Source organism: Morchella sextelata (genome assembly GCF_020137385.1).
Source record: "Morchella sextelata strain SCLS chromosome Unknown scls_10, whole genome shotgun sequence".
NCBI lineage: Eukaryota > Fungi > Ascomycota > Pezizomycetes > Pezizales > Morchellaceae > Morchella > Morchella sextelata.
The window spans coordinates 54,502-64,553 of record NW_025408625.1 but is presented as its reverse complement, the minus strand read 5'-3'; the positions used below and the strand labels follow the sequence as shown (position 1 = coordinate 64,553).

The window sequence follows — 10,052 nt, the reverse complement described above, 5'->3', positions numbered from 1 at the left end:
TGTTACAGCGAAAGCATTTAAGGCCAACCCAGGTCTACCCCCCCCCCCCCCCCCGCGTTGCCCAGCACCACCGCATTAATGCTCGTGCAAAAAGAATGCGTACCCAATATCTCCACGCCGCTTCCCGTATATACTACCGCCGTTGCACAGTAGACCACACCACACCGCCATATGCATAACAGGCTAATCTAGGCGGTTGCCAAGCACCACCCCTGGGGCGTTGCTCCAGTAAAAGGCAAGGTGTAGCAGTGATCGGGTCTACAGCGTTGCTCAGCACGAGGGCATTGCTCGAAGCACCATCACTAAATCTATGGTGTTGCTCTGTACCACGCCATATTGACTGCAGCACTACATGTAACTACTCCGTCGCCCTCAGCACCACGCCGTTGCCCCACACCGCGGCGTTGTCTAGCACCAGCAGAACGGCGTTGCCCAGCACCAAGCCTAATCACACTGCGGCTGATATGATGTCGCCGCAGCATTCCTTCTTCCGCAGCACAGCGGCCAGCATAACGACGTTGCTCCAGCGCAACAGCGCGGTTTGCACTACGTTTCTTGCAGCCTTATCGCTTTTGCCGCACAACCTCCAATAGCCCGCCTCGCCCTGTCAGCTGTAATCTCCCAACAGTGCAGATTCTAAATACAACAGCTCACCGGAGGTGATATGTCATTTCCATGTCCAAAGATTGCAAATAACTCGCGATATCGCCCATTCCTCATCCCCCCCCCCCCCCCCCCCGGGGGCCGATTCTCTACAGTTAATCATAAGATATCAATCGCCGAACCTCTCCACCTCAATCAACCCTCCACATTACTCATCTTGAAATAGTACGCTTAGCACATTTCATAGTATTGGAGGATTCTCATTTGTCATTATGAGTCACGGGTTCTGACTCATTCTTTTACTGGTATTTATTTGTCATGTCTTTCTATTACTTATACGGCTATGATTCACTATGTTTTGTGTTACCTTTCTTTAGTATAAATATGGGGCATTATCCCCTCTAGTTAGTTGGAATAACATGCTCAATTAGTACACTTCTCTACATATATTTTCTCTAACTAACACACCCAACATCATTACCACTCAATAAGATGCCATGGCAACAACCCCGTTCTGTAGGGGTAGGTTATGTTGAAGCAGACGAGCTGAGAATGGTGGTCGGTGTAACAAGCACGAAGGAAGCATTTGGCATCAACCCAAGAGTACACACGATCACATGATGTTATAGTGGCCTGTATTTAGGAGTGGATTAAGAGGCAAGCATGAGGCTTTCCCTCTTACCATAATCATCATCATGGTACATATGCAATCAATAAAGTAGCAAGTTGATTCATCCATTTAGCACACTTTACGTTCGCTCCCAACCGTAATTCCGCTACATCCAAACACACGGCATCACTCGCGCCAAGACCTCTGATCGTGAACTTCTCCACTCCCACCCATGGAAATTACTCCGAAACCTATGAAAATTCTCCGATCAACACGAGACAGAATCCCCCTCCGCCAACAACCCCTTCTCTCAAACTGTAACTTTCGCTAAAGCCAAATACACGATCTCACTCGCGCCAAGACCTCCACCCTAGTAAATCCTGCATCAGAAACCAATTGATTCATACCTACCTCCTATCACGGTAAGAGCTACGACCAAGAAGGATCCAGCATCGACAGAAGCGATGAAACTATTTAATTTAACATGCAATCACCTCCAGCGGAAAGCATATCAGTATTGCTTGCATAATTACGTAAAGACCTCACTACTGGAGATCTTTCCCAATGCTTTCATATGCTGTGTTAGTGTTTGAAATAGAAGGTCAATGGCGTTGCTCTAATAAAAGTAGTCCCACCTGTGCAGCGTTTAGTCCGACCATGTCTACGACCTTGTACAGCACCATTGAGTTTCCCCGCGAAAAGGAAGGTGTAGCCCACCACCATGGTGTTGCTCCAGTGAAAAGCAAACGCTGCAGCACTTAGGTCTACGTCATTGCCCACCGCCACCCCGCAGAAGGTCTAAACCGCCACGTCATTGCTCCTGGATCGTTGCCCACCACTACAAGTTCGGAACAACAGCCAGCACGAACCCGAAAAAACGGCCCCACACACCACCAGTAGCCGCCCACAACACAATACTGCAACGCTGCAATCCTCGGTATGGCACCCTAATCAGTCTACTCTATCACCTACACATCTCCAACTACTGAATAGAACATGACACCGTTGCTGTTTACGCCTGCCTGGAAAATCGGTACGCTTAATCATCAGATGTCACTCGCGCCAAGATCCCGATTGTGAGAAGGATCTCCGCCAGTGACTGAATTCCTCGCTTAGGAGTAACCAATAACCCCCACCACATTACCATGTCCCACTGTACTGCTTTAGCTTCCAACCAAGCATACGATGTCATACTCAAGAGTTCCGCTGGAGCCAATTACACAAGATCACTCGCGCCAAGCCATCCCGATCGAGTAAAGCCCTCAGCAAAAGAAATGCCCCTAGGTCATAATTCCTCAGCTAATGTCTCCAGATCAAAACCGCAGAAACTATAGCGAGCATCTCCATGTCATAAATCTTGTAGTTGACCTCTACCTCATTGAACTTGCGAGATTGGTATACTACTGAGTGTAGAATACTATCCTCGAAGACTTGAGAAAATACTGCGGCCTAAGCCCAGTAACTCGCATAAGTTTTCATCATTGGTTCGTGGTATTTATCATAATGTCGGAGTATTGGAGTGGACGTAAATCTCCTCTTGAGCTCATCGAAAGCTTTTTGCTGTTCCCTGTCCTATTTCCATACGGCCTCTTTCTTCGGGAGATTGGTCAATGGTCTACTAACTTCAGAGCAGTTGTGGATGAATAGTCATAGGAAGTTGGCCAAACCTAGAAAGTATTGAAGTTCTTTGATCTTGATCATTGCTAATCATTACGTGATCGCCTTCACTTTCTCACGCGAGACTTGGTTTCCCTTTCCTGAGAGAGTGAATAGCAGGAGTCCTACTTCTATTGATACCATGCAATTTTCTCGATGTTTCCGTAGAGATAGTGTTGTTGTAATCGTTCTAAAATCTTCCATACAAGAGCGATATGCTATTCCTTAGACTTTGAATACATCAAGATGTCATCCAGATTCTCAAGGGGCGAGTAGCGAGTATTCCGCAGGGTACGAAGGGGGGTAGTAGAGGTCGGTGTGGGAGCTTGTAATAGGTGTTCCAAGGGACTCTAGCGTCGGTAACAGTCAACGGGGCAAGAGGGCAGCAAACCGTGGTCTTCTTGAGTAAAGAAGAGGAAAATAATATTGTATAGTAATAGATAGCGTAGGTATAGAAGACGTTGCGTAAAGAAAGAAAGGAAAGAAACAGGAACAAGAAACGAAGGCGAACTCTCCTAATATACCCAAGGAAATCCCAACGATGACAAATCCAAAGTGACTCATACATTAACGACTGACAGAACCCGACAGAACCCAATAGAATCTTCCTGACTAATCCAACTCCTCGTAACCCAGTGTATTAGCTAATCGATCTATAAAACAGGTAAACAACAAGGCATTGGTCAAACAGATCCTTGAATATCATCAGCAAGATTGTACATTTTAAGCAGCCTCCCAACAGTCTCCTGAGTCTCCTGAGATTCTCCTGAGACAACAAAACGGTTTTTGATTCTCTGGAGGCTCAGGAGATGCTTTTTGGAAATTGTTCAGTTTCCTGATGATGATATTGACCATAACTTGGAATGATGCCGGTGTATTGGTCTCAAGGGGGCGAGTAGCGAGTATTCCGCAGGGTACGAAGAGGATAGTAGAGGTCGGTGTGGTAACTCAGAATAGAGGTCCTGAGGGACTTCAGCGTCGGCAAGGGAAAATAAGACAGGGGGCAGCGAAGCGGTGATCTTCTCGAGTAAAGAAGAGGAAGATAATATTGTATAGTAATAGACAGCGTAGATGCAGAAGACGTTGCGTAGTAAAAGAAAGAAAAGAAGAAGAACAAGAAACGAAAGCAAAACCTCCTTAATATACCCAAGGAAATCCTAGCGATGACAAACCCAAAGTGACTCACACGCTTACGACCCACAGAATCCGATAGAACCAAATAGAACCTTTCTGACTAATCCAACTCCTCGTATCCCAGTATGTTCACTAGTCGATCCATGAAAGTAGCCCCCCTCTTTAAGCGCGAGCTCCTGCGAGCCTTAACCTTAATCTTCCCTTCTAATGGTCCAGGTTTGTCGGGGTAACGTGTATGGAAGGTATCAACGGCGGCGGTGTTATCGTGGTATGCGGCGGGTTCCCAGGTAGGGTCAGTATAGCCTGTCCATTTAACAAAATATTGGAGGCCGTTGTTTCTTGTTTCCCTTGAGTCCAAGATTTCCTCAACTGCATACTCCTCTTCCTGTTCAACGATAATAGGCGGGGGTGGTGGTTGAGTTTGCCCTGGGACAGGGTCATTTGCGGCGGGGTTTAGCAACGATACATGGAAGACGGGGTGCACTTTCATACTCCTAGGTAGGTCGATTCGGTATGCATATGGCGATATGATTTCTTTGACGGGGAATGGTCCCAGTTTCTTCCAGTCCAACTTCCGAGAGTTACGGGTGGTTCGGATGTTTTTTGCTGAAACAAACACCATATCGCCGATATCGTACCGCGGAGCCGGCGTTCGTTTGGTATTAGCGGCCTGCTCTTGTTGGTCTTGCACCGTCCGAATATTGGAGCGCAGGTGTTCGTGGAGTTCTTTCATCTTCGAGGTGAAGTCTTTAGCATTGAGGCTTGGTGGGGTCCTGTCAAGCGATTTGATCGTCACTGTAAACCGAGGGTGGAAACCATAGTTCGCGAAGAATGGTGTAGCTTTGGTGGATGCGGAGACCTGATTATTGGCGGAGAATTCTGCCATAGGGAGTCATTTTACCCAATCGTCCTGTTGATAAGAGACATACCCACCTAGATATTGTTCCATTATGGCGTTCAGCCTTTCAGTTTGGCCGTCGGTTTCTGGGTGGAAGGCGGTGGACATTCTGGCTTCGATGTCGAGGTGTTTACAGAGAGCCCTCCAGAACTTGGCTGTAAATTGCGTACCGCGGTCGGAGGTAACATGTGTGGGTAGTCCATAGAGCTTCCATATATATCGCAGATATAGTTGGGCGATGTCTTCGGAGTTGACGGTGGTATTACAGGACAGGAGATGTCGCATCTTTGTTAACCGGTCAACAACTACGATAATCGCATCGTACCCTTCGCTCACCAGTAGGCCAGTGACGAAGTCCATTGATACCTCCTGCCATGGTTGTTCGGGAATTGGTAAAGGTCGAAGTACGCCGAGTTTTCCATGGGTGTTGGGTTTGCTTCGTTGACAGGTGTGGCAGTTCCGAACGTAGCGGGCAATATAATTCCGCATGAGGGGCCAGTAGTAGTCTCGACTGATGAGTTCGAATGTTTTTTCGCGTCCAGTAGTAGTCTCGACTGATGAGTTCGAATGTTTTTTCGCATCCAGGGTGTCCGGCAGAGGCAGCGTCATGGTAAAGTTGGAGGACTCGGAGCTTGAGAGGGTCGTAGTCGGGTACATATATGCTACATCGTTAGAGCAATCGGCCTTCAACTTCGGTGCATTTGGCGAGTGATATGTCCTTTGATTGTCGTTCACCTTTGTTCCGCATATCCAGTATCTTCTGTGGAAATGGGTCAGCGCTATATCCTTCATCTAATAGTCTATTCAGTGAGGCGTTCTTTTCAGCGGGCTCATTTGAGAAAGAACCCGCCAATAAACTTAGCTTTGCATCAAGATTCTCCTTCTTTAATACAATTTGACTCTGGTGTAATTGTCTTTCATCCCCCTCTCCAGGCAGATCTGCTGATCTTCTTGTCAATGCATCCGGTTTCCCTCCCTGTTTCCCTGGTCGGTACTTAATGACGAAATTAAACCGTGATAAATATTCCGCCCACCGGGCTTGTCTCCGGTTGAGTTGTTTAGTACGCATAAAGTATTGGAGATTCTTATGATCGGATATGACGGCGATGGGGTATGCAGCCCCTTCAAGTTCCGGTCGCCATTCCTCAAAGGATCGAATAATCGCCAGTAATTCCTTCTCGTAAATCTCGTAGTTGCATTCGGCGGGGGAGTGCTTCTTTGAGAAGTATGCGACGGGTCGAAGGGTACCATTATCATCGTATTGGGAGAGCACACCGGCAGAGACATAGTCAGATGCATCGGTTTCCACGGTAATTTCTTTCTCCAGGTCGAAGTGGGTAAGGATGGGAGCGGTTGTAAAGGCTTTTTTCAAGGCGTTGAAGGCAGTTTGGGCTTCGGGTGTCCATTCGAACGATATGTCCTTGCGTGTCAGTCTGGTAAGGGGGAAGCCAGTTCCGAGAACCCACGTATGAATTGGCGGTAAAAATTAGCGAAACCTAGGAATGCTTGCACATCTTGAACTGTTTTGGGGACGGTCCAATGCTTCACTGTCTCCACTTTCCTTGGATCCATTTTAATGCCGTTGGGTCCGATGATGAGGCCGAGGTAGGTGGTGCTTTGTGTATGAAATTCGCATTTCTCTGGTTTCAGCAATACTCCATTTCTTTCTAGGGCTTCCAGGACCTTTTCGACGTGTACTTGATGTTCCTCGAAGGTGTCGCTGTAGATAAGAATATCGTCAAGGTAGGCTGTACAGAACATATCAAGATAGTCACGGACGCAATCATTAATGAAGTGTTGGAAGGTGGCCGGCGCATTGGTAAGGCCGAAGGGCATCACCGTATATTCGAAATGTCCGTAACGTGTACGGAAGGCTGTTTTCTATTCTTCACCCTCAGCCATTCGGATCTGATTATATCCTTGGTGAAGGTCAAGTTTGGTGTACCACTTGGCTTTGGAGAGGCGGTCGAGAGTTTCTTGGATGAGCGGCAGCGGGTAGCGGTTTTTAACAGTGAGTTCGTTGAGGCCACGATAATCGACACAGAGACGTAGTGTTCCATCGGCCTTTTTAACAAATAGGACAGCAGCACCGACAGGTGAAGAGCTGGCCTGAATGAAGCCTTTTTGGAGGTTGTCCTGCATGTATTGCTTAAGCACTATGAGCTCCTCACGGGACATACCATAAAGTGGCCCAAACGGGGGCTCTTTTCCTTCCTTAAGCGGTATCTTATGGTCATATAGGCGGCGAGGCGGCATCTCGTTAGCGAACTTCTCGTCCATCATCTTATGAAACTTCTTGTACCGGGTTGGGACTCGGTTCCTCCAGTCTTCCGTAGGGGGCTTGCGCATGGCTTGGTCTATTTCCACGATAGTTGTGCTGAAGATTTGGAGCTTGTCCCTTCGAGCGAAGCGGCAGAGAGCAGCTGAATTGACGAGGTGGAAACGGGGTGGTGGTGTAATCCCACTCATAGGAACGGGTGTTACGGAGGAGTTGCACTTGCGCTTGCAGTATTCGGAGTCGAACAGTATGCTATTGTCCTTAAACCGTAATGTGGCGTCGTGTAATTGAAGCCAAGGGATTCCGAGTACGAGTGAATATGAGCCGAGTTTGGTGACGAAGAAGGGGATAGTTTCATGGTGGGAGTCAATTGATAGCGGTAGGTAGTAGAGGTAAGTAATCTGTCCAGAGGATATGGGCCGTCCTTCGATGACTTAAAGAGTGCGGGGTGATTTAAGGGAGAGAAACGGGAGGTTGTTATGGTACGCGAACGTTTCATCAATGAATGCGAACCCGGAGCGACCGGTATCAATCAATGCATGGGTTTGAATGGATATTTTATTGTTTACAATTTTACACGAAGCAACAAAATGATCCCCATCCAATTTATCCTCCACAGACGATACCGAGAAGCCAGAGATAAAGAACGCAGACAAAGGAGAAAGATTAGAAGGTCCCAGGCAGGGGCCATTGATCAAGCCCGGGACTACTGAAAACCCGACTCGGAAGAGTCGGGGCTAGCGATCGGTGGGGCAGCGAAGTCTGCGGCATTATGAGCAGGTGCGAGGAGAGAGCCCCTCATAACCGGTTGATTACCACGCGGGCGATTGGCAGAGGGGCAGTTGGCGAAGACATGGCCGGGGTTGGCGCAGTACATACAGAGATTGTTGTCCCTTCGCCATTGTTTTTCGGCCGCAGAGGTTTTACGTTGTCCATTGACAAAGGTGTATCTTTGTTCGGCGGCAGGGCGTTGAGCGGAACGGGCCTGGAGGGCGGAGAGGTCCATTGGGGCGAGGCCTCCGGCGGTATGAGATGGGTGTGCGACAGCGGCGGGGGTGGTAAATTGTCCCATTGTATTACGGATGGCCCGTTGTTCAGCTTTACGGCCCCGAACCTGGTTGTCGATTGTCATTAACATGGTCGCGTATGCCTCTACCGTGTTATGCCTGTCTGTCCGGTATGTCATGGCATTCTTCAGGTCTTCCGACAGTCCTTCGGCCAGGGCATCGATCTTGGCTCCTTCGTTGTAGTCTAGGTAGGCTACAATACGGAGGAACTGGGAGTAATAGGTGGCAAAGTCCCCTTTGCCTTGCTTCAGGGCGACGAGTTGGCGACGGGTGGTACCCCGGGGATCTGGGTCTCCAAATGAGGCTTCCAGGTGGACAACGAAGGCAGTGACGGAGGAGAAGGGGGCAGCAGGGTTAGCGTTAACGAGTGGAACGACCTGGTCAAGGGCCCTTCCTTCCAAGCGGCTAACGGCATAGATAACCTTTGCTGCCTCGTTTCGGAATCGATCATGGTTGACCTCGAGTTTCATTCGGAGTTGGGTGGTGAATCCGGGGAGCTTGGTATGGGTGCCGTCGAATTTTTCAGGGTCTGGGAACTTTTCGGACCTGAAGGCGGGGACAGTAGTAGATGGGGGAGCAGCGGTGACGGGGATGGAGACGGTGGGAGCGGGGGCGGCGCGAGCGACATTGAAGTCGAGGTTGAGCCGGATTACCTGCTCCTCAAGGTTGTAAATGGTTTCATTGGCGGCGGCGAGTTGTGTACGGGAGGTATCCCTCTCGAGGCGGATGCGTTGGACAAGGACGGCGATGTTGTTAAATAATTCAACAGCGTTGACCTCATACTGCCGCTTGAATTCTTCTACATCATTGGGTGCGGCCCATGTAGATGGGTCGGGGGTGGACATGTCGTACGGTGCGAATGACGACGCAACGTAATCTCGAGGGTGCGAGTAGCGAGTATTCCGCAGGGTACGAAGAGGATAGTAGAGGTCGGTGTGGTAACTCGCAATAGGGGTCCTGAAGGACTTCAGCCTCCGCAAGGGCAAATAAGACAGGGGGCAGCGAAGCGGTGGTCTTCTCGAGTAAAGAAGAGGAAGATAATAGTGTATAGTAATAGACAGCATATATGCAGAAGACATTGCGTAGTAAAAGAAAGAAAAGAAGAAGAACAAGAAACGAAAGCAAAATCTCCTTAATATACCCAAGGAAATCCTAGCGATGACAAACTCAAAGTGACTCACACGCTTACGACCCACAGAACCCGATAGAACCAAATAGAACCTTTCTGACTAATCCAACTCCTCGTATCCCAGTATGTTCACTAGTCGATCCATGAAAATTGGTCAATCTGAAAGGCATCACTCTGTATTCGTAGTGACCATACATTGTTCTGAAAGTTGTTTTCCATTCTTCAACTTTGGCGATCCGAATAAGATTCTAGTCGTTCTTCAGGTCAATTTTGGTAAAGTAGATCACTTCTTTTATTGCGTCGATCAACTCTATCATAAGTGGCAATGGGTATCGATTCTTAATTGTGATGGCGGTCAAGCCTCGATAATCGATACATAACCGTAGCTTCCCATTTGCCTTCGGAATGAACAGGATGAGTGTCATTGCGGGGTTAGTGGATGGGGCTATTTTGCCAGAGTCTAACATTTTGTCCAAGTACTCCCGAAGTGTCTTTTTTGCAGTTGGAGAGAGCGAGTAGATCAGTCCCTATAGAGGCTACTTTCCTTCCATCAGGGGAATGAGATGGCCCCAATCAGAGTGTTCAGGTAATCAATCGGCTCCTTTTTTGGAGAACATGTTGAAATTTTCCTGATGCACTATCAGGATAGCACTTACAAGAGTTTTGTTTCCCGATGC

At 48.3% G+C, this 10,052-nt stretch overlaps 2 protein-coding genes across 2 annotated transcripts; both read right to left on the bottom strand.

Moving 5' to 3' along the window:
* Nucleotides 1-4,103: 4,103 nt before the first annotated feature.
* H6S33_001008 (uncharacterized protein) lies at nt 4,104-6,737 on the bottom strand (the record flags this gene model as incomplete). The annotated part of the gene is made up of 4 exons (XM_044832458.1): nt 4,104-4,882; nt 4,937-5,563; nt 5,637-6,321; nt 6,414-6,737. The coding sequence occupies 4 exons, from the start codon at nt 6,735-6,737 to the stop codon at nt 4,104-4,106; spliced, it is 2,415 nt and encodes an 804-aa protein (XP_044693975.1).
* Nucleotides 6,738-7,885: 1,148 nt separating this feature from the next.
* H6S33_001007 (uncharacterized protein) lies at nt 7,886-9,091 on the bottom strand (the record flags this gene model as incomplete). The annotated part of the gene is made up of 1 exon (XM_044832447.1): nt 7,886-9,091. The coding sequence occupies one exon, from the start codon at nt 9,089-9,091 to the stop codon at nt 7,886-7,888; it is 1,206 nt and encodes a 401-aa protein (XP_044693974.1).
* Nucleotides 9,092-10,052: the final 961 nt, after the last annotated feature.